The sequence below is a fragment of the Drosophila guanche genome, unplaced genomic scaffold (genome assembly GCF_900245975.1).
Source record: "Drosophila guanche unplaced genomic scaffold, DGUA_6, whole genome shotgun sequence".
Classification (NCBI taxonomy): Eukaryota; Metazoa; Arthropoda; class Insecta; order Diptera; family Drosophilidae; genus Drosophila; species Drosophila guanche.
In genome coordinates, this window is record NW_022995745.1 from 4,762,708 (window position 1) to 4,788,149 (window position 25,442).

The 25,442-nt window shown below is 43.8% G+C and overlaps 1 protein-coding gene across 5 annotated transcripts in view; it reads right to left on the bottom strand.

Annotated features, from left to right (window-relative positions):
- LOC117581420 (homeobox protein cut) overlaps positions 1–17,106 on the bottom strand; it is a 71,647-nt gene extending 54,541 nt beyond the window's left edge. For all 5 annotated transcript variants that reach the window (XM_034268578.1, XM_034268577.1, XM_034268580.1 and 2 more), the window contains exon 1: positions 16,440–17,106. In XM_034268578.1, coding sequence (XP_034124469.1) covers positions 16,440–16,562 — 123 coding nt within the window. In that variant the 5' untranslated portion in view covers positions 16,563–17,106. The remainder of the gene's footprint in view (positions 1–16,439) is intronic.
- Positions 17,107–25,442: the final 8,336 nt, after the last annotated feature.

The following is a 25,442-nucleotide window of genomic DNA, read 5'->3' on the forward strand; positions in this document are numbered from 1 at the left end:
CAGAAGCAAAGGAAAGACCTTAGTTCTGTGACTGACTGTCCGCCAGATGCCAAAGAGAGACTAAAGATTCTGATAGACGATTATCCTGGGTATTTGCTTTGTGGTTATCTTCCGATAACCAATTTCAATTGGTAAAATGCATCCCTAATGAAACCTATTCCAAGGCTCTATTAGGCAACTCGAAGGAAACCCTTGAGCCCTGGCTCAAGTGTCTTCCGATTACCGAATCCGATTCCGAATCCGAATCCGAATCCGATTGGTTTCCGATTGCTGGATGCAGCAGCGAATCCTTTCACACAGACAAAGACAAATCCCCTTTAGATCCCCTATAAGTCCTGCCAATACAAAAAGAAGGGGCGTTGTACGGGAGAGGAGGGTCTTGCCGCAAGGTCTTCTCTAGGTGGGGTGGTGGTAGGATGGTGGGATGGTGGGATGGTTTGACGGTAAGGGGTTCGAGGGGGAGTCAGTGTCGACGCACTCAGAGCATCGAACGGACATGGACATTGACACAAACACAGAGACACACAGAGACACCCAAGCTCTGCGAGTCATTGCAGGCGTCGTCCTCGTCCTCGTCCTCGTCGTAATAACGAGCTGGAAAGGAAGCAGCAGGCAGCAGGCAGCAGGACGAGGTGATGAAGGAGAAGCAGAAGCAGAACGAGGAGAAGAAGCAGCAGGATCCTGAGGACAGGGACTCCAAAGCCGAGGACTACAACGATGATGATGACGACGACGAGTACGACTACGACCACGACTACGACGACGACGACAATGTCCTTTCACATTTGTCGTTTTGGTCGAGACGATGGCAGCTTTAGAGCTTCTCCTCCGCTGACTGTCTCTCTGTCTATGTGTGTATGTGTGGGTAATGGAGGGACTGTGTGTGTGTGTGTGTGTGTGTGGCAGAATGGGGGTTTGGGGCATAAAAAAGTTTACTTGTCTGCGATGCTGTCTGCCCCGAGAACCCAACGACAACGACAACGACTGCTTCTGCTTGTGCTTCTGCTACTGCTGGCCCCCCAAACTGCTGCCAATTTTTATGCGCTCCCTATATTTTTTTTAGCCCTCCCTGCCCCCAAAACCATCACCGGGACCAGCCCTACAACCCCCCCCTTTCAAGCCCCAGCAGAGTGTCCTCCTCTAACACTCATTCCAGCTGCTGCTTTATTTCATTTCATCTTCACTTTCGGGTTTCGTTTTCTTTCTTTCTTTTCTGACGTGTATAGATTTTTGTACGGTAGGGATGATTGCCAGCAGGAATGGTGGGTGGGTGGTGGGTCGTGGGTTCTGTGGGGGAGGAGCCCGTGTGCATTCCGATTCAAGGATATTTCCCGATATGTGTGGGAAGAACGGGGCAACAAAAAGCAAAAAAAAAGAAGCAAATGGGGAAACTCGAAGCGAAAGAAAAGACAAGAAAAATATATGGGGAATGGGAGGGATTGTTGTGGAGGCTTTTGGACAGGGGGATGGACGGGTGGAGGTTCTAGGAGTTCGACTCGACTCGACTCTCTCTCTCTCTCTCTTTCTTTCTCTCCTTCTCCTTCTCTCTCTGTATGTGTGTGTTTGCAGCTCCTGTTCTTGATTGCGCGCGTTAGCAGAAATGAAAATCGGGAGGAAAATATATATAGAAAAAAAAGCAAAAGCAAAGAAAAAAAGATGGTGAAAAGAAGAAAAAGCAATCGCGGCACATAAGAAACAAAAAAAAACGAAGGAAGAAAAATATAAGGGAATTTATTTCTTTTCGAGAGCGCGCGCAGGATTTTTGCCATTTTCTATATACAGCCATCGAAGGAAGAAGGAGGCAACGGGCAGGGATGTGTACATATGTATGCATGGATTGTAGATTGTAGATATAGATATTATATAGGAGGAGGAGGGATACGAGGATCTGCTGTGTGTGTGTGTGTGGCTGTGTACGCTGTACATGGCCAATAAATTGGCCCTCACTTTGCCAGTCGTTATTTCTGATGATGATTTTGCCATGGATGGTCTGTGTGTGTTCGTCTTCCTCACGTAACTCGATTACTGTAGTGGCTATGACTAAAAAACTTGACTTAAACCACAAAACCATCAACTAAACTAAGGTCACTGTGGAGGCTGCTGCATGTGTCCTTTTGAGAGCGAATCAATGCACAAGAATTCGATGAAGGGAAACGGCTTAACGACTTTATGTGCTCATGGAAATCTCTGGCAAATAAACTTCTATTACACATCACATTTGATACGATTGAACCTTGAGTCATGAACTGTACATACATATATCAAAATCAAAGAAAATCCACAACCACACATATTGCAATCGACGCTGCTTAAAACATCCGGTACTTAAACAATCTTACAATGAGCTTCAGCCTAAGCTCTAGCCTAAAGTTGACTTCAATTATCAGAGAGAGAGAGACAGACTCGGATGCTGGGCTTTGGATTTGGGCTTGGGTTTGGGTTTCCTACAGCCAGATAATAATCATTAGTATGATCAATTGCCTCAGCCAGAAAAAGTGTTGCGTTTAACTGGTAAATCAGTTTTTGGTCTCCACTGAGCGATCCACTGAGCGAGTCTCTGGAGATGAGCGCCGCCGCGCCGCCGCGCCGCCTCGCCGGACGTTGGCGGCGGAAAGACACTTAATTGAATTCGATTTGACGACTCGAGCGATGACGACCGACTACGAGGCGACTTTGGCATGTCAATGTAGAACAAACGGAAGTCGCGGGGTCCAAAATAAATTGAAAGCAAAGCTGAGCCAGAGATTGAAGCTGAAGCTGAAGCTGAAGCTGAGACTGGAAGCTACACAACACACCGAAAAATCAAAGGCAATCAGCAAATGAAACAAAAGTCGAAACACACAGAAGCCAGAGATCTACTATTTTCTGTTTTTTTTTTTTTTATTGTTCTCCTACACTGCCTCTGGGGCTGCTGCTTCTGTCTCTGCCCCTGCGGTGTGGTGTGGTGTGGTGTGTGGGATCTCTGGGTCTGTTTCCTGTGTGTGTGCCTCTTCCATCATAAAAAATCAAAGTAATAATGCGTGTACTTGCGTTTGCCACTTTATAGATTTATTAGGCGCAGCAGTCCCTGCTTTCCATCTCTCTTCCTCACGGTTCTTCCTGTGCCCTGTTTTTATGCCGAACGGAAATTCAAATTAAAAATTGAGGGGCATGCAACGACGATGCCTTTTGCCTTTAATTTGATTTCTCCCTTCAGTTTTTGGTCTGAAGATTTGCATACAAGAGATTTATTCTGCTGTGGATCGAAGATCCAACAACAACAACAACGGCGAACAAAAAACAAAGTGTAAATGCGCGGGCGTGCATATAAATCAGAATGTGGACTTATGTTTCTTCCACAATGAAATATGGAATTACCCTAATTAAGGGAGCGAACTGCATCGAGCAGCGAGCATCGAGAAACTCCGCTTCGGGGATCTGTCTCTATTTTCGGAGTTTCAGTTCAGTTTCCTCCCAGGAGTTTCTTCGGTTTTTGTCTTTGTTTTTTTTTTGGTGTTGGGGTCCGTGTCCCCGAAAAGGTGTGTGACTGCTGCTGCTGACTTTTGCCATATATCATATCATATCACATCATATTGTGTGTTTGAGAGGACGGGAGGACGGGCCATGGTGCAACGAATTCAATGAGATGCGCTCTCGCGTACGTGGGGGCTGTTGGCTGGTGGCTGGGGCATGTGTGGCAAGGGGATGTGTTATGTCCAACAGATGTGCGCGTTAAGTGCCACACACACACACACACAATTAATAGCATTCCAAAATTCCATATGAATTCGTAATAAAAAAAAAAAAAACAAAACGATTAACTATCGAAATGCGATTGATAAACAATTCACAGAATTAATTCTTTGACTCACATTTCAAAATTCAAATATTTTGTACAACATCCGACAAGAATGATCGATAAAATATCGTTTATCTATCGCTTGGTTATCGATAAGTTTCAGTGTTTTTGTCACATACCTGCAATTAAATAAAAATAAGAAAAATATTAATTATCGCTGAGTATTATTTGCTGAAATTTGATTTAAAAGCAAAGGAATTAAGTACCTTCCCCACCCAGTTGACCACCCGCATGCCAAGCCCCTTGTGGCATTCCATACATTAACCCCAGAATGCCATCGAAAAAAAGGGTTATTTTACGTGGCTCTGACTTTTGCTGCTGCTTTAAAGACAGAGTCGAGTTGTGAATTCGGGCGGAGAGTTGGGAGAGTGTTTTTCGGCCTGTCTCTGAAAACTTAAAGCCGCCCAACTGTTGCCACCCCCCAGTGGCTGGCAGGCGAAAAGAGTGAAATGTTCTAATTAAAGCCAACAGTAAAAGGCGCACAAACACACAGACATACAGCCATACAGACGGACAGACAGACAGCAAAGGCAGCAGGCTGGCTGGCAGGGAAAATGTGCCAAGAGGCAACGCCAACGAAACGACGACGACGATGATGACGACGCCAACGACTACGACGACGACGACGACGACGACGACGACGACGACGACGATGGCGGCAGTGAAAACTAACCTCAGACAACAAAACAATAACGAAAATTCTAAGCAAAAGCCGACAGCTGGCTGGCTGACTGGCTGGCTGGCTGGCTGGTTGAAAAACTAGCAAAAGAAATTAAATTTAAAGGAAAAGAGGCAAGCAGGAAAGCAAAAAAAAAAAAACCGAAAGAGTCGAAAAAGCTGTAGCCTAGTGTAAGGCGCTTGTCCCCCCCCTTCCACCCAAGAAGTAAATTAAGGTCTTCCTCGTCCACCCACCCGAAGCTCTCTAGGAAAAATTAGTAGCAAAAAAACAGGCAAAACGTTGAGGGGGAGGCACTTTCTGCTGGCTTTTGTATTAGTGTTTGTGTGGCTGGTTTTTTGCTGTTGTTGCTGCTTGGGTCTTAAGCTTAGGAGCCGCCACGTCCTTGAGCTTCAAATATGCCACAACAGAGGGAGCAGCAGCAGCAGTAGGAGCAGGAGCAGGAGAGAGTCCTGTGTCTAGGGTGCTGGCAGAGTGTTGTGTGGAGGAGGAGGCCTATGTCTCCGTTCTGAGACAACTTTAAACCCAAGCAACAGTTAAAGCTCTCTCAAACAGAGAGCAAGAGTGGAAGAGAGAGTGGAGTTTGGAACGGTAAACGGGTGGGTGGGGTGGTGGCACACACAGTCGCCCCACACTGAAACACTTTTAATTACGCACGTTTTGCGGTGGCGCCACCAAATGAAAGAGACAGACAAAAAGAGAGAGAAACGTGCAGCATGTGTGTGCGTCTAGGAAATGCCGCAAACGCAACACCCTCCGCAATCCGCACTCCGCACGCCGCACTCCGCCCTCCCCCTGTGGATGCATGGTTGTCCTTGAAAGTTTTTGGCATAGTTTTTGGGGCACTGCCACCAAAAAGCAGTTAATGCCACACACACACACAGCATGCCACTGCCTTCCTGTCTCTCTGACTGCCTCTTTGAGTGGAGGGTTAATGACACATCGAAGCCAAAGATTCAGTTGAAACACACACAAATTAAATACTTGAGCGGAGAGGTCCTGCCACTAGTGTACCGGGGGCTTATCATCGTGCCACCGATCTATGGGATGATGATGATATGACACAAAATTATGACTTCATAAACGGTTAAGAGATCTATCTGAAAACCCCCTAGAACAACAGAAACCCAAACATCAGAATTCAATAGAAATTTACACACACATTTCGGCAGAGTCCGTGCAACCCTCATTGAGGCACACACTCACACACATGCCACATCCAAAAATCGTTTGGCAATTAAGCTGGAAAGCAAGGGACTAAACTTTCACCCAACAAAAAAAATATAAGAGCAACATTATATCATAATTATGGAAAGGGGAAGGGGGACTGGGGTTGGAGGGCTTATCAGTGCTTGCCAATTATGAGAATGGTGGGGTGGTACGTTTTATGAGCTCTTAAATATTTATGGGGCCCAGATAGCGATGGCCAAAATGAGCAAAACTATCAGCCACAAATACCCCCGTTCTGGCCCCCTCTTAGCAGCCGCATGCCACACAAAGAGAAGACAGGCAACAAGGTCCAGAGAAACAATAGTGGATATATTTGAAATAAATTTTAACAAATTAACAGTGGCAGTGTGGCACTCACTAATCCCAAACAATGGGCCCACGCCCACACACACACGAAAAACCAAAGGCAGCAGAAGGCAGCAAGCAGCAAGCAGCAAGCGGAAAGTAGAGTATTGGCAATCACAATAAATTGTCACAACTGATATCCTACTCAACGAGCTAAAGAAATCTCTCACATATACCGTATCTATAGATACTTATTGTATCTATAGATATCTGCATTTGTATCTGTGTATTCTTTGGCGCAAAAGTTATAAAATTTTATGACAAAAACTTTGCTTTCCTTTGTCTTTTGTGCCTGTGATTTTTCGGATTTTCAATAAATTTTCATTTCTTCTGAAAGCCTCGAAAATTATCGTTTTTATATATTTTTTTTTTATTTTTATTCGTGTGTTTTTTGTATTTTTTGCTTTTGGCTTTTTAAATTTATTTTCTTTGGTCGATCGAAATATTGTGAAATCAAAAAAACAAATAAATTAAACGGAAAAATATCAAAATAAAAAAAAAATTATAATGTAGCGGGGACAGTGGGAAACGGCAAGAGGCGGTGTGGAGTGGGGGAGGAGGGCAGAACAAAGGCATGCAATGCGCTCTAGTTCCCATCGAATCAAATCAGAAAACACACAGGCGAAGAATTAGTTCCCCAACAATGGGACCCCCGAAAGGAGGGGGCAAAAAGAGAGGGAAAAAAAACTATGCCAAATGGTTAGAGGAGGGGTTTTCGGTTCGGTTCTGAAAACAGAACTGAAACCGAAACTGAAACTGAAAAATTCAAATTCTATCGATGTGTTGTGGATATTTTTATCGAACAACAGACCCCGGAGCAGATCACTTCGTCATGTGTCGCATGTGTCGCCCCCAGCCCTACCCTCTGGTGGCTGAGGTAAATGTAGCGGGTATACCTATACATATATATTTAGTACAATATAATACCTTTTAATTTAATATGCAGCTGACGTGCGCTCTGCGATCGGACTCTGTGTGATCAGAGTCGCTTCTTTTGTCTCTCTGTTGCTATCTCTTTCGGGGTTTTTCGGTTGAAAATAAAATAAATCGAAATGACAGATCATTAAAATTTACAACAACACCAGAGACGAGAGACCAGAGACCAGAGACCAGACCATGAGACCAGACCAGAGTCATACCATTCGCTTGTTGTGGACATTATATTCTTCCTCGTTTTTGTTGCTTTTCGCTGGCGATGCCGCCCCAAAACCCAACGGCCGCACCGCCTCACCGAGTTATATTTGTCGTTGTCGATCAGTTTTTATGTCGTTCGATATGGCAGCAGCGAAAATTGTATCTTTTTATTAGCCTCTTCCACCAATGTTCCCCAGAGAGGGTGCCCTGCCCCACGACACACAGAGACGACACGGAGACAGAGCCAAAGACGGGGACGGGGACGGGGACGAAGATGACGGCGACCGACAACCAACGACCGACGATGGCTGCCAACAAGTGCAATTTGATTTTATGCATATCTATATGTGCATGCGGCATGTCTGTGGCCAACAGACACATTTTTTTTTTTTTTTTTTGGCTGTGTAGAGTTTTGTGGAGACTTTGTAGAGTTACTGCGAATGCATAAAATCAAATGCAGACTACTCTGAGATCATCTTTTTGCCACTTGGAGGAGTCTCCTCCACTTTGGAGAGTTTGTAGACTTTTCAGTGTTACTGGGAAATGCATAAAATGAAAAGCAAATACCATTCAGATCAATGGTTACCCATTTGGAGGGGTCTACTCAACATTTGAGAGCTTGTAGACTTTGCACAGAGACCGGAGTGTGTGGGTAAAAAGCTCTGAACCGTGTAGAGTTTCCAATTTTTCGACACCCCTTTATTGCGGTTGACCAGAGTGGAAAATATTTGAAAAATACTCAAGATTTCCACACACACACATTTTCCCAGAGGCAATAAATTAATAAATGAAGATGTTTTTCCGCCAAAGAGCGGAGGAAATACATTAACAGACAGTCCCGTCCTCCCCCAACAGGCCTCCCATTGAAATGCATAATATTTACACCCATAATTTTCCCTAATATTTTCAACAGCTGACATCGAAAAACTCATCTCAAGAGAGACGAGGGGGGTGGGCTCTCCGCCTCCGCCTCCGCCACAGCCTCCTGCTCCCTACTCTCCGACTTCTGTGTATAATTGACACTCAATTATTTGAAGGCGGGGGTGTGTGGGCATTACGCTGTGGCATTATCCGAGCTACTTAGCAACCGTTCAACTGCCACTTGTTGGAGACCTCCATCCCGTTCCGTCCCAGTCCGACACCCGCACTCTCGTACGAAGCAATGAAAGAGCACACACAAAAAATACAACAAAAATTGAACTATAGCTAATAATACAACACAACGAACACACAACACACAAGCGGAGGAGTCCATGCCACTTGAGAGGCAACAAAAGATTTCCGCTGACAAAAACAGAAACAGCAGCAGCAGAAGCAGCACGAAACCGAAATGAAATCTCATTTTCAAAAGAAGAAAAATTGAAGCACGATTGATCACATTGATCGCTCGAAAGAGACGGTCGGTCGACGGTTGATGGTCTGCCCCTGCCTCCGCCACCGCCCCATCGCTATGCCACTAAACAGCCAGAGTATTTAGTAAAACAGAAGACAGAAGACAAGATCCGAACAACAGCGAACATTTTCAAGTATCTGTGGGATCTGTCATCCTCATACTCCTCCACCTCCACCTCCACCGCCACTACACTCATGTGGTGTACATTTGCAGCTGATCTATATAGTAATTCATATGTTTAAGCATTATTTGGGGAACAACAGAAGCTGGAACCGAAGATGGAACTTGAAAAAGCATCGTCAGCAGAGAAACCTATGAATTGGTGGTGGTAGCACAGAGACAGAGAAGCAAAGTTTGAACTGGGACTGCAATCGAAAGCTTCAACACAGTAGCCAGGAGAAGAGTGGAGCGGGCTCTCCCCGCTTGATGAGAATTTTTCCCATTTATATGTAGGCGTTTGTTCGGTCGGTCGTTCGTTCATCATAAAACCCATATCCCATATCAATCCATCAGATCTCTGAGCAGCAGAGAATCGAACTCTTGAAAACAACGAAAACTCTGGCTCTGGAGTACGTTCTATGGTAGTTCTTGAGTTCTGCTTCTTTTCTTTATTTTTCTATCAATCGTTCAAGTTGCATTTCAATGGAAAGATGAAAACGATATGCGAAGAAGATGATGGACAAAACATGGACAAGTCGAGAAGAAGTCATAGGATTGAAGCAAAAAATAAAATAAATATCAACAAATAAAGATCTAGAATCGATGTACATGTGTATGTGGATGCTTAGAAGATCAATAGCATGATTTGCTGTTTAAATATCCACTAAACGAACGGCAACTCCGCACAGATGGAAGATCCCTCATAGATCTTCAGATCAATGGGTTATATATGCTTATGCTTTATATATGCAGATACAACAAAATAGGGGACTGCGACTGGTAGCCACATGTGCGCATTGTTTGTCACTGTTTAGGGCCGCAGACTTTTGTCAGGCACCGTACGGTAATAATTAAAAACATAAAAAAAAACAACCAAGGGAATCGGGAAACGGTTAAGGGAAGAATGGAGGAGGCAACTGGAGAAACGGGTGAGCGGAAAGACGGGGGCAAGAGCGAGTGTGTGTGTGTGTGTGTGTGTGTGTGTATTTTGCCTACTTAATCATTGTCTGCCGCTGCCGCCTGCCTCTGCCTTGTGCGTGCAACATGCAGCAAGCATCGGTCCGACTACCGACTCCCGACTCCACTCTGTGTGTGCAACTGCAACCGTTGCTACTTGATTTGATTTACGCCTGCCAATGCTTTATGATTGAGTGGGGCAGACGGGGCACACACACAGACACACAGAACACACACACACACACACACAGATACAGACACATAGCCGCCGCGTGGATCTCTCTCGCAGATATATATTTTTTTGTGTGTTGGCTTTTTTTTCTCCTTTTTTTACGTCTGTTGCCTTGCAATGAGGCGCAGCGTTGATTTGCCTTTGTGGCATGCATCGAGGCAGCAGTCGCATCGGCAGCGGCATGAAAACTAGAAAATGCAACGCAAAAAAGGCCTGAAAAATCGAGAATTTAATCCCAGCTGTCCACAAAAAAAAAGGGTCGCGCGTACAACGATTCAAATAGTTTTCGTTTGATTCGTTTTTTTTTTTGTATTTATATTTTTTTTTCATATCAAAAAATTGGGAATTGTGCTTCAGCTCATTGAATAAATCAAAATCAAACTCATTTGCATACCAACTGATAAATTATAGGCAGGAACTGAGAAACAGGACCCTAACAGAGAGATGGTCCCGAAGCCAATGCGAATGCCAAACCCAACCCCCGGCCGCAGGCAACCCTTCCGGCATGACACGATCTGTGTGTGGTTGGTGCAACCACCAATTCGAAAGGGTCAAACATCTCCCCTTTCGGAGGGTCAGGCAGGGAAAAGAAGCGCAGAGTTCTCTTGAAGACAGCAGAACGGAATCATCGGATGAATGGGATGACACGCAGTAAATTAATCGAACGATAAAGCAAAGGATTACCCAGAGACATGCAAACGAGTTTCTCCTTCTAGAGGGGAATTATTATAGGTCCAGTTGTGGGATATGCGCATCCGGGGAAAACCTCTGCGGATCTAAAGAAAATGTCCATTGAATCGCTTTGAATTCGGTGGAACTTTCAAACAATTTTCATTTCTCAAGTTCTACCCTTAATTGTCCTAAAAAAAAATACGGAACATCTCGTAAATCTCTTAGAGTTTGTGTGAAACTTAAGGAACAACAAGAAATGATCATAATATTAGCAGTTCCCCCCACAAAGACCTCAAAACTCATGCAATTTAGCGGAAAACCAACAATTGCACACTCAGCGAAATCTCTGGCGTATGATTTCCTAGATATCCGTTCTGTATCTGTTGGATATTTTCCTTAAGCAAACAAAAAAGGAGCACCGAGAGACGCGAACGTTCAATGTTGATTTTAGTGTGGAAAAATCGACGCGTGTAAGCAGCCAGAAACCAACAGCAAAAGTTATGCCCCACATCAAATAGTATTTCAATAAAATCAAATTAGGCAACAACAACAAAAGGGGCGTGGCAGTGGGCCAGGAATGATTGCAAATGGTAACAAGCACTCAAAAGTCAAAGCGAATTAAATTCTAAACTAATTTTCGTGTCGTGCCAAAAATAATAAAAAGATGCAAACAAAACGAAAAAAAGGAGAAAAAACAGAAAAATTAGAGCAAGAGGCAGACCCGTAGACGGTGACAGAACTGCAACACGGGGAGGAGGTAGTGGTCAGGGGGCACAGTCTAACGTGTGGGCGTGTGTGTGTGTGTGTGTGTGTGTTGTTTTTGCTGGCAAAAACCAACAGCTTAATCAAAGCATCAATAAAACATTGTAAAAACATTTGAAACACCAGAGCAGCAAAGCAGCAAAAGCACAAAATTCCACAAATTACAGCAGAGAAAGACTGGGAGAGATCTCTTAATGGATGTTGCCAATAAAATCCTTGCCCCGTTGCCCCGTTGCCCCGTTGCTCCTTCCCCCTGGCTGGCATGTATCTGCCAATAATGATGATTCCTTTTTAATGTGCACTCCCCAGGCGTTTGGTCATTACTCAAACAAACGAAACTTTGAAGGAGATCTACAGAGATCTCTGAGAATACCGAGATGCAGGCAGGCAGGCAGGCAGGCAGAGGCACTCGCTTTTCGTTTCTGTCTCTTCTTTTTTTTTGCATTCAACCGTATCGATCACACCACAAAATGTTGCCAATACAAGAAGGAAGGAACCCCAAACGAAACAGCAACTTCAAAACTCATCATCATCATGCCCAATGCCCAATGCCCAATGCCCCATGCCGCATCTCCCATCTCCGACATTTCAGAGTCAAGTTCTCGAAAAAGGGGCGTGCACAAAATGATATTTTATTCAATATCCTCCGACATCAGGTTCTCTTAACGATTTGTCCTTTTCAAGCAAAAGAAAAACTCTCTGTGCTTCGGTGTAGGAAATCAAATTGATGGAGAGACTGACTGGAGGCAGAGACAGCTACAGAAACAGAAACAGAAACAGAAACAGAAACGAGACAGCTAAAGAGAGACACATAGATCGACGGAGTACGAGAAACCTGAAATTAAAAACTCATAAGATATCGACTGATATATTGAGCTGCACAAATTACTGACAACTGAAAGATGAAAGACAGCAGCGGCAGCAGCAGCAGCAGCAAAACAGAAAAAACAAAAGAGATTTTCAAGACAGGTTTGCCATCCATCCATCCCAACCATCCATCCCATCCTTCTTCCCTTTCCCAGCCCCGTACCTTTCCTTTTGCTTTTTCTGGCTCGATCTTTTCGGTTTAGAGAGCTCCTATATCTCGCGTCTGTGTGCTGTGCGTACTCGCTTACGAGTATATGCATATAAAAAGACAATTAGTTGTTATTAAGTTGTACACAAAAGCCGTCGAATCTTTTCTTCGTTTCCTCTCCTTTTGGGTTTTTGGCATCCCCATCCAGAGATATGTGTACATGTGTGGTGCTTTTGTGGAACATTGGAACTTAAGATGAACGAACGGTGGTTCCTCTAGATGCGGAATTAATGATGCAATGACAATTGATGCACACCACGCAATACACCGCGCATTTAGCATTTATGATATTTATGCTCAATTAGTGTCGTGTCCCCCCAATCCCCCGCCAACCAATCCACAGCCATTGGCATGTGTGAGGCTTTTTAGGTTGATTTGATGGCCAGCAGAGCCAGCTTGAGCCTCTCATCTAAATCTGTCAGAATGTGCTCGTTACTGAGCGGATTGAATGTGAGAAAAGTTTCCAGAGCATCCAAAAGTTGAAAGCGGAGTTCCTTGAGGTCTCTCAATGAACGGAGTATATTCCATAATAGATTAATCAAAACTGAACGAAAACCCATTCTGAATACTCATTATTCTATATGTAGATGGAATGGGAGGAAAATTTGTGGACCATTTTAATGATTGAAATCAGAGTTACTTGAGACCTCATTTCATGGATGGATGCACTCCGAATGGCACTAATTTGATGCCAAATTAACTAATTACTGGCCTAAGCGCTTACAACAGTTTTTGGGGTCAGAGTTTTGATGGCTGGAATGCATTCGGAATGCAGAGTTCCAGTGAGGACACTTCTTCACTTGCCGCACATAGAGAGAGAGAGAGAGAATGAGCGAGAGCTTCAATTAGCTTCATCAACAAATTCATAATTAATGCCATAAACCGGAAAGAGAAAGAACATCAAATGATCATCATATAAAAATTGATCAACGCACACACAGAAGCAGATACAGATACAGATACAGATACAGATACAGGCATAGATACATCTATGGCGAGCCACAGTTCATGAACTCAATTTTTAATAATAATTTTCAAACGATTTTTTATTTGGAATTATTTGTTGCGTGGTTCAGATCGAGGCTCGGGGTTCGGGGTTCAGACTACACCCACCACAAGCTTTTAATTGTTCGATTTTCATTTCGTATTCGTATCGCTTGTCGCATCTCATAGATACAATTTGTGGCCATGCATCTGTGCGCGTTTGTGTGTGGGGGATTTTTCTGTTTCTGTTTCTGTTTCTGTTTCGGTCTTTTATTTCGTTGTGTTTTAATTTCCGCGCTGACAAATTAATTTAATTATATTAACATATCTTTCCAGCGATCGAACGATTGAACAGAACTCACAAATATATGTTTTTTCTGCTTGTATCTTGTATCTTTTCTGTGTGTGTGAGTGGGTGGCCGGTCGGACGGCTGGACGGGTGGACGGGTTGGACGGGGTGGTTGAATGATTCTTTCTCGGGGGTTCTCTGACTCATTAGCTTGCTCTCTCACAGCACGAGCACGGGGGTAAATTGCACTTAAAACGCTAAAAATTATACACGACACACGCAGCGATCTGTATCTGTATCTACGTATCTACGGTATATCTGTGTATCTGTAACCGTGTGTATCTAACGGCTTAAGCCCGCGTGGACATCCCAAGGGTTGGCCCATGGCTGATGCTCATTTCGATTCGATTTTTTCGGCATATGCAAATGCCATCCTTCCTGCACATCGGCCATCTTTGAAAATTAAAAACTTTTTATAAACTATCATCAATGCGGCGCCTCCTGTTTGCATCTGTATCTCTCGGATATAAATGGTTTGTGTGTGTGTGTGTGTGTGTGTGTGTGTCTGTGCTGTGGTGGTGGCTAAACCCTGAACCGGTTTCAAATTTGATTAAAACGGAACCCAAAAAAACTTGAATTTCTATCATCATATATAATTTGTTGTATACGGTTTCGGTTTCTGTTTCGTTTGCATTTGGCAATTAGTTTTTCAGTTTTTCCCCGCGTTTTCCAGTTTGCGGATCACAGCACAAATCAATGACAAATTTTCAGTCTGCAATTCTGTTTTTTTCTTCATTTTTTTGTTGTATTATTTGGTAATTGTAGAACCCTCCATCGCTCCATCGCTCCCTCGTTCTGTCTTTTTGTATTTCGGGTCTTTGGGTCAAGTTTATAGATTGCATTACGGAAATTAATTTCTGTTCTTCTTTTTTCATTTGGGGCTGCCCCACATTCGAAATCCGAAAAATATTAAATGCCAATGCGAGCACATTTTTTCGATTTCGATTTGTGTCAATTTTGCAGACAAAATGTAAATAAATAAATATCCACAAAAATACCACACACACAAACACGACAGAAAGAAAGAAAAAAAAAAAAGAGAAAAGAATGTCTTTGGGCAGCTGCCGACTGGAGGGGAGCATATATTCTTTTCTGTTTATTTTTTTGTCTTTAATTTACTTAATAAAACTTCTATTTTTGGTATGGCAAATTACCTTTTTTTTTTGTTATTGTATGGCGGGATGTGGGGATCGAGTTCTAATTTTGTTTTGGCCTCAAATATTGATTCATAGAGCGGCAATCGATCATCAAAAGATCGTTAGAGAAGCGGAGATTGAACGGCTGCAGAAGGGGAGTTCTTGCTAACGAGTTCTGAGAATGGGTTTCGGCTTTTTATTTGCAACATGCCACTCATCGTGTGCACAAATATTTGCACTTGCCGACGGCAAAACCCCCCACAAGATTTTATTTTTTCACGGGAAATCACTCACTTTTTGGAGGATCAATCGAGTGGAGATGGAGTTCTCTCTTCCAATTAAAAAGTGCCCCTCAAAACCTAATTAACTTGCCACAGCACCCAGAGAATATTCATTCGTGTATCTAAGGCATATTCATTCTATATTCGTATATCTAAGGGAAATATTCATATGTCTGGTCCTGAAGGGGCAGGGCAGGACAGGCCACTTCTTTTGCCGCCTTATTTGTTCAGACTCTGGCATGAAGCCAATGCATTTTTCAACATCGTCTGGGCATCCTCCACCACCCCCCCATACAAATTCCCTCCCTAGAGGGTATCCGTCTGTCTGCCTGACGATCTTGTCTGCTCCAAAAGCAAAACAAGCAAAAATAAAGGAAGTTATTCATGCAATAAATTGTTCACTAAATTATTTGTTTGTTGCATTTTGCATTTCATTTTTACACAGAAATCAATAATCGAGGGAACAACAAATAAATACATTTACAACACAAATTAGAGGCAGGCAACAAATGCTAGCAACAATAAAACATACATTTGCCACAGACACGCAAACTCAATTAGTGAAAAAAGTTAACTTAAGGCCACCCCTCTCCCTCGCTGGCTCCCACAGTCTGGAGGCCCGGTTGTGGGAGAACCTTGCCACACATTTTGCATCTTGCGGCAGTTTTTTTCTTTTAAATCGTTTCATGGATAGATGAACGCCCTAAATATAATTCCAATAATTTTTTGATGGGTGAAATTTCACTTCCATGGCATCTATTGCATGAGGTCGCAGCTTTCGCTAGGAGATACTTTTTCACCAATTCAAAAAAAATCAAATTTAGCGACATATTTTTCGTGTTGTGTAATTTTTAACCCAAAAGAAGAACCAAAACAAAAGAAAAATGATATACGTAAACACAGAACATAATATTCAGAAACATTCTTCAGATTTCATTGATGGGTCTTTTTTGGGCGGTTGAATTTCACTTAGGAGAACTTGTTGACACTTTGGATATCACTAAACTGCAGTTAATTTTTTGCTGATGCAACAAAATCCACCCAAAAACAAAAGAATTCACTAAGAACTTTTTCTGGTGGGTGCAACAACTACAAAATGAGCTATGTAAATATCAGTTGGATAAACCTCGCATCAAAAGATAGCCCTACGACGACACTTTTTCTGCAGGGAAAGCACTTTTCAATGGTGGGAATTTGTTTGGTGTTTTCCTCTTACCTGTTGCCAAAATTGTGCCAATAAATAAATTTGCTCCTTTTTGAAAAACCAATCGTTGATTGATTGAACAGCCGTCAGATCCATATCGGCTGTCCCAGCGGCTTGTGGCAATGTTGGCTGCATTCGTGGGCTTTCCTCCAAAGATTCGACTGTCAATTGTTGTTGTTGTTGTTGCAAGTGTTGCAGTTGTTGTTTTTGGTGTTGGTAATGCCAATAAATCTGTGGCTAAGGCCTGGCATTTAAATGCCGCAAATTGTTTTCCCACTTTTTACACTTTAGTTTCTTCAGTTTTGTTTTTTGTTTGTTTTCTCGTTTGTTTGTTAGTAAGTTAGTTTGATTAAGTTTTAGTCACACATCACATTTGACACCTGATTTGTTGTTGTTTTTGGTTGGTGTATTGTTGCAATTACTTTTTACGTGCCCAAAAAAATTCATAAAATACTTTTGAAAAAACCCAAAGCCTTTTATTTTTTGATTTTTCCTCTCTTATTTATGTTGCTCAATAACTGGTGTTGTTGTTGTTGTTGTTGATTTTGATTATTTTCCAACAATTTCCAAAGAAAATGCAATACAATTTGTTGTGAGAGGAAGCGCTTTTTGTTGCAAGAGAGTGTGAGAGAGTGAGTGAGTGAATGTGTTAGGGGGAAGATTGTTGATTGTTGATCGATGATTGGATATTTGTTGTTGATTATTGAGTTTAGACCATGGCTGTTGTGTTTGTTGTTGTTTGTTGTTGCTGCTGCTTCTGCTGCTGCTGATCCTGGGCCCAAACGCAGCTGTTGTTGTTGTGGATCGTGTTGCAGGTGTTGCTGTGGTTGTTGTGGATCGTGTTGCTGTTGTTGATTATTTTGCACATGTTTCAGGTTGTTGCTGTTGCTCTTGCTGCTGATGTTGTTGCTGTTGTTGTTGTTGTTGTCACTCGACACTAATACACGCGCACATTCTTCTGATTTTTAATTGAACAGAAAACAGAAAAATCACTTGAAAAAAATAACAGATTTTTGTATCTTTTTTGGGGGTTTCCAATTGGTTGATGTTGTTTTCGGGCGGGGATCGATCTATCCTCCTTTATAGGGTCCGGTTCCGGGTTTTCGTTCTTTTGTTTTCGTTTTGTTGTTGTTGTTTATATCGTGTGTGCCGTGCAACCGGAGACCAAAACACACACACGGACACACACACACACACACACACCTTGCACACACGCACACACACTGACGCACAGAGCGAATGGTTGGGGGGGCGGGGCGGCCGTAGCGCCTTTTCTTTCAATATTTGTTGCTGCTCTTGTTGTGTGGAGCGTGGTACGACGACACAACTCGACAACTCTACGGTCCACGGTCTACGGGTCTCCGTTCCGTTTTTTCCTCAACGGGGTCTCAGTCTCAGTCACACACGCACGGCGCAGGCGACGACCACGGAAAGAATGAAACGGAAAGAATGAACGAAGCAGCGACAACCCTCGAACGGCAAACGAACGGCGGCATGGCGCTGCGTCGCAGCTCACACACACAGGCAGAGACTGGCAGAGGCAACCTCTGTTTCCACTCAAGAGATATGGAGAGAGAGAGAGAGAGCGAGCGCTCGAACGAGAGTCACTCAATGAGTCTCTGGACTGGCTGGCTGCTGCTTTTGATTTTTCTTTCAATAGGTTTTTGATTTCTGTGTTGCTGCCGCTTGGTGGTGTTGTTGTTGGAGCATTTTTCTGCGCCGTCGCTGTCTGCCCCGCCGCGCTGCGCTGCCACTGCCACTGCCACTGATAACTGCTGTCAGCTGCATGTATTGAAATTCATTCATTCAAAAAATACCCGTTCTTGGCGCTACTCTCCTCTCGCTCGCTCTCGGTTCACAGAGAGGGGGGGGCCTTCTTCCATGTGTGGCGGGCAGCGACGCCTCTGCTCGCTGCTCTGGCATTCAATTTGTAGCCCAGCCAGCAGGGCCTCTGTCGCCGTCGCTGCTGCTGCTGCTGCTGCTGACAGAGCAATGCCTTTTTTCTTATTGGGAAAAACTTATAGGGACTTGCGCCCTCCCACTCCCACCGCCCACCACCCAACACCTCCTTTTGTAGTTCTTGTTTATTGAGCCGCAGATTGAGTGCAACGCAGAGAGAGAGAGAGAGAGAGAGCGACAGAGACGGAGAGCGCGCGAGCACGCTGAGAGCGTGAGAAAGTGTAAGCGAGAGAGCAACAGATTTGTGGCTGACTTTCGTGAGTGATTTCTTTTTACTGTTTTGTGTTTTGTTTCTGGTTTTGCTTATGAATTACCGTTATGTTCGTTTTTGTGTTGTTGTTGGACTGTTCGTGGTGGAGGGGATGCAGTGGGTGGAGGGAGGTAATATTATTATTGCGTCTGGGATTTCCTCGGTTATTTTCTCGATGGCGGAACGACGCGTCGCAGGACAAAGGAATAGAAGCTGTGGTGGCGTAGAGTCCTTTACTCCTCTTTGTTGGGCAGTTGGAGCTCCTTTGGATTTAAGCCCGGCAAATGTAACTAAGCCTGCAAGTATTTCCTACCTTTTCGGCGCCAATACAAAATTGTTTTGCGAATTCTTTCAGGCTTCCATTATCGTGATGAAATGTGGCACTAAACGATGCAATTGAATGCCATTTGTAAATATTTTTGGTTACTTTTGGGTATACCTAATTAACAAAAGTGCAGCTCATGTTATCATTAATTTGTTCATTTGTTAAACTAAGCATTTTGCATCCACAAACATAGAGTAGAGTAGAGTCTACCCTAAATCCATTACATATCCTATAAGCCCTTGCTGTTACTTTATTCCCATAAATTATATCCAGCCACCTCCTTAAGTTTTTCCACTACATATTACTATTATTATTGCATGTTACATGGACATGGAAGTTGGTACTTTTATTTTAGTTTTGAAGAGAATATTCTGGTAATTAAAGTTAAAGCTCTTTTTATAGGAAAAATATAACACGATTCGATTGGAATTTTTGGTTGTAAGATTAGGTCGGTGCGCTGATCTGCACTTTCTACAAGATTTAGAGATTAATTAACCTTCATCTATGTATAATAAATACTCGTATATACCAAATTCTGCTCCTGTTTTAAATGAATCGAATAGCAAGACCTCACTTCCACAACCGAGGCTAAAGCAAAGGCCAAAGGCAACCTTAACCCCATGCATACACCCCCTCCTAACCCCTACACACCCAACGAAGTAGCAGTGAGTAAATTTTGGTAAGGGGATAGTGGGGTGGAAGCTTACACCTATTCGTAGTCGGAGTCGGAGTCGGAGTCAGAGTCTGAGCTGCAGTTTTTGAAAGAAGAATGGCTCCGGCGCCCGCATCGTGGAGCCGAGAGCAAGGGCAGCCACCCACACGAAGACAGAACACGATGCTCGGCTCTTGGCGCTAGCTTTGCTGCTGCTGCTGCTGCTGCGTTGCTCCTCCGCTCTGCTATTCGATTTTTTTTCTCAGCCAACCATTTGGGGGGCAGCGGCAGAGCTTTCATGCCCTCTCATTTGTGCACATGTGATTGACAATCGATGGGATGGATAGCTGGATGGCTGGACGGATGGTGCACTCTCCCTCGAACAAGTGTCTGATAAGATTACATTGCGCGAGAAGCACTCACCGACTAACACCACTCAAAAGCGAACACCACTCAAAGACAAAACCGCATTCAAATCAGCCAAACCTCACTCAAAAACTGGAGAGCGCGCTCTCTCTCTTTTCCTCTCTTACTCTATCAAGTTTGAGTTTGAATTGCATTTGCAAGCGGTCACAGGGGTCGCAGCCGAAACAAGTTCGAAAGAGAGCCCATCTTTCGAGCTCTTTCGAACTAGAGTTGAGTGGAAAATCCACCCGGAAATTTAAATAGCAAAAATACATTTTTATACCTGATTGGGGCTTGAGTTCTCCATTCTTGATTCTATGGAATTGCTTGCTGTCTTTTAACATTGATAATCATTTGTATTTGGAAGTTTCTATCGATGATGAAGTTCGATTTTTAAGCGTGAACAAAACATCGAACAACAGTTGGAAACATGCAAATAGAAATACTATTTTATTTACTCAAAGTATAAATAAATGTGGAAATTAAAATTAATATGGCTTATGGATTATCAATGGCATTTTCTTGTATCCTGCTTAATGATAATTTCCCAACAAAATGTACAACTTAGCAGAGGAATACTTAGCCCTGAAAACGGTAAGATTTTATTTCTTGAGGCTTAAAATATTTAATATTTTTTAGGGAGCAATATACCTCTACCCGAAATATTAGTGGTCAATTAATGTAAATTGAGGGTTAGTATATTACACACTTAATATGCATTTCAGAGCGTAAAGAATATCACAGATTCCATAGAGTTTAATCCCCTCAGATCGTGCTTACCGTTAGCCTGCGAAAGCTCACTCACTCACTCACCAACCCTCTCACCGACACTTGCACTCTCCTATCTCTCGCCCATTCCACTCACCCAACGGATAGCTCGCGCTCATTCGTGTGACAGGCCAAGCAAGTCGTTTCGCTCAATTCCCGATAATTCCCATAATAAAAACCAAAACTAAATCGCACGACACACACACACACTCATACAGGTACATTTACTAACACACGCTTACAAAGGCAGCGCCGCCACGACAGACACCAACACCAATTGAGGAGAAAAAGAAACAGAAAAAAAGAAGAAGAGGAGAAAGAAAAAAGGCAGAAAAAAAGAAATATCCATTTAGGCCCCGCCCCATTTGATTGGCGAGCAGCAGACGACGACGACGACAACGACATCGTCAATGGACAACACACACGAGGGGCGAGCGACGCTACGCGACGACACGACATGTGTGTGTGTCGTCGCTGTCGCTGCGCAGGTAGCAGAAGCCCCAACATCATTCATCGAACGAAGACGAAGCGTCGACGACGACGACGCCAACGACGACGCAGCATCGCAACAAATTTGCTGGGACCGACCCCCCCCCCAGCACCCGCTCTCTTTAGGTTTTTCTACTACTTCTAGCTGGTGCGCCCGGCCGGCCCTCTCTGCCCCTCTGCTAGTGCTGTTGTTGTAATCAGTTAAGGCAAACGCTCACTCGCTCGCACCAAAACGCCATTGAATTGAGCTTAACTTCGCTCCATCTCGCTCTGGGCCCTGGCTTTCGGCCTCTCCCTCTGTCCGTCTGGTTGCATGTGTTGGCTTCTCTTTGGCTTATTTTTTTGTTTTGTTTTTTTTTCTCAAACAGCTTTTGGCTTTGATTTCTTCTGCTTTCAAGTTTATTTTTTGCTGCTGCTGTCGCTGCTGCTGCTGGTCTCTCTTTCGATGCGCGCACGCGCTCGACTGCGACTGCGACTGAGGCTTGAGTTCGTTTTGAGTGCGGCTGTTGATTTCTGCGCTCAGCTTTTCGGTTTTCCTCTTTTTCTTTCTTTTATTTTTACTACACATTTTTGCTTTATTTCTTTTGACTGCTGCTGCGCTGCCACTGCCTCTGCTGCTGCTGCTGCGTTGGGGTCTGGCTGCATAGGTGTAAGAGAGTGCGCGCTATGCAGGTGCCGATGCGTGTTCTTGGCTGCTCCTCCTCTCACTCCCATTCACTCTGTCCCTCTCTCTCTCTCTTTCTCCCTCACTATAGCTCATCTTCTTGCGTTCTCTCTGCTTCTTTCTATCTTTCGTTATCTTTGTTGTTTGAAGCCGATTGAAATTATGATTTTTGTAGTACCCTTGGATTGAGTGGGCATGTTGGGTCTGACGAGATGCCTGAGACACAGAATCATCAGAAGCACATTCTTGGGCACATTCTATGGGGAGCATACAAAATAAAAACCTGGTACATTGGTCTGATATTCAAGAACATATAACCCCGAAAGCAACTGCAACAGATTCTCGGCTTACCCATATTTTAATCAGTGTAAAAATTGTCAAATTCCATATCATGGAAATGCTACAAATATAAAACACAAAATGCATCCACTGACTGGTTACATCCAGGGTATCAAAACTTTCGTTCTCATCAAGAGCTAACAGATTTTTTCGTGTTTTTTGATTAGTTGTGCGACTGTGTGTGTGTGCGAGCTGTGTGCTTGTCAGTGTGTGAGTGTGTATGGGGCCTAACTGTTAAAGTGTCATATTAGCGTTCTTTTTGGTTGGCTGCTTCGACAGCGCGCTGACACATGTCTCCGTGTGTGTGCGTATCTGTGTGTGCAGCAAATTGATTTGATTTGTTTTCAAAGAGATGGGTCCAAGAAGGGGTTCTGTGGGGCTATCTGATAGGTGGAAGGTAGGTCGGTAGGGTTGGCATTTTCAGTGAATATTTCAAGGGGATCTTCTTCATGGGGAATAATTATTTCTATTCTTCTTATGTGGGAGTATTTTCAATTATCAACTAAGAAAAGAAAAATAAAATCATATTAAATGAATGAATTGGATTTTTAAATAGCGATTTTTTGTTTCTGCTTGGCATTATTTTTAGTTTCCTTGCCCCGAATAACTATAGATATCATTTATTTACATTACAATTATGCTTCTTACGAATATTTTATCCTCATATTATTGAGTATACCTCCTTGCCGTATACATTTTTTTTAATTTTCAAAAATATTTAATTAAGTTCCAAGGGCTACTCCTTGGACCCGCATGCACCTGTCCACCTGTCCGGTGGTAAAGAAAAAACACTTTCACCTTTAAAAAACACAACAACAAAGTTCGTACACACGCCCATTTAATGCGTTAATTACTGTTAATTAGACGTAAACATGAAAAATCGCACACGAAAAAAAACCCCGAAAATTTGCTTTCCCTTTCGAAACGAAAAAAAAAAAAATCAGCAAACCAACAACAACAACAACAAAACAATAGGAAGAGCGGTGGCAGTGGCAGATTGACAGCAATTACAGTTAGGGCAACAGCAGCAGCGGCAGTGGCAGTGGCAGCGACAGGAGCAGCGCCGTTGCGTCGCCGCAGGACATCCACCGAAGCAGGAGCGGCTCTGCCTTTTGACCTTTTTTTGTTGTTTTGCCGAAATTGAAGAAGAAGGAACAGAGAAATGGCAACAACAGCAAAAACAAAAGCAAATTGCATAACACACACGAGCATGCACACGAAAACGCAAACGCAAACGCACACGACATGCGTGCGAAAAGGAGAAGCAGGAGAAGGAGAAGGAGAAGGGGATGGGGAGGCAGAGGGAAGAAGCAACAGTTGATACAACTGGACCTTTTGTTGTTTTTGGTTTTTGCTCTCTTTTGCTTTTGTATTTGCATTGTTTTGCAATAAAAGCGCGATAATTGCAAATGCACACACACAAACACACACACACACACATGCAGTGGAGTGCGTGCGAGCAGAGGAGAGTGAGAGTGAGTGAGCGTGGATGAAGAGGAGAGAGTTTGTGGAGTGTGTGTTTGCCAGGGAGAGAGACAGGAATGCGTGTGGTGGTGCCGCCAAGTGAGTTGAAGCGAGGGCCAGGCGAAAGGTGTTGCAAAATGCAAGGCTCAAAGGGGAACTTACTGATAAGGGGAAAGAGTAAGCGAGCGAGGGAGAGGGTTAACGATGGCAGGGGATGTGTGTGCGTACGTGTGGTCTAAAGGGTGAAGAGCCCCAGACAGCAAGCGATACAGTGCCTCAGAGCATGGGAAGAGGAATGCTGCACTAAAGGGTGCAAGAAACTGTTGCAGGGAGGGGGCTTAGAGTGTTAGAAATCGTAGCGCAGGTGCTGGAGAGAGGAGCAAGCTGCATGCCAAGCTACAGAAAGGAGCGTGAAGACAGTTTAAAAAGGTGTCCAAAATCGTATAAAAAGAGCTACAGAAATAGATTGAAGCTAGAGCCAACGAGGAGCCTAAGGATTTGTTGCCTAAGAAGAGAAAGTTAGCAAGGGGGCAGAAGAGTGTTTCATGCGTAAAGCAGTGTGCAAAGGGGTGCTAACAGTGCGTGCCACAGCGGTAATACAAGTCACCGAAGCAGTTATACCCTTCCAGATCCTGCCAACCGGGAAGCTGTAACAAAGAAAAACAATTTTAATGGTGGCTGCCCTGCCAACATTAATGCCTGACAAACGCTTCTCGAAAATCGCTATACCTCATCCCAGCACGGCAAGGGTAAATTTTACACACAAATTTCGCAACCTTAACCCTTGTGGTGGTGCCACGGGCACACGGTGGCAAGCAAGAGCAACAGGCGGCAGGCGGCAGGCGGCAGGCAATTGTTGCACGTTGTAATTGCGTAATAGATAAATGATTCCCTAGAACGGTTTACATGGCCGCAGGTCAAATGCAATGCAAAATTGTTGGATGTGTGTGGTGGGTTGTGCAAAATCAACAGGTGGACAAAGGGGTGTAAAATGTTTTGGGGGCCAGCAATGCGTGGAAAGAGTAGAAAGCAAATAAACAAAAAGGTTTTACAAGTGCAGCTCAAAAGCTCTTAAAAATGCATCCGACGATGCTGGTCTCCAGATAGATTGTGCTTCGATATGTATCCTTGAGGGAATGTATCCTTTTGGGTGCCAGAAATCGAGGGCTCCATAGAGACAAGGCTATAATTAAGAGGAACCCTATTGGGTTCATTTCGTGTATCTGCGGATCTTGGCAGACAAATTTATGATGGAAGGAATACAGTTTTCTCAGTTCGTTATGTGTCCGATGTCTCGAGAGTCCTTTCAAAGCATTTCGATTGATATGAACGGCAAATGGAAATGAAGTTCAAGAGGGTTGATGGACTGACTGCCTGCGTGGCACTGCCCACTTGCTGCCAGCTGCTCCGCGAGCGGAACAATTCCATTTCATTCCCTCAAATGGCTGCTTCGACAATTAAACACCTTTGCTCATTACTCGGACTCAACGTCTAGAACTCTGAGCACTCAGAGCCTGAAAGGGATCTCTCCTTTCGATTCGATTCGATGCGATGCGATGCGATTCAAGGTGCTGTTCGTGAGGGGTTCATTTCGTTACGAGGTTCGCCGGGTGTGTACTACCGGGGCTCGTGCTAATTTGCATATTGCTGGAAGAGTAGGAGGAGGAGGAAGGAGAAGGAGAAGGAACTGGCTGCCCGTC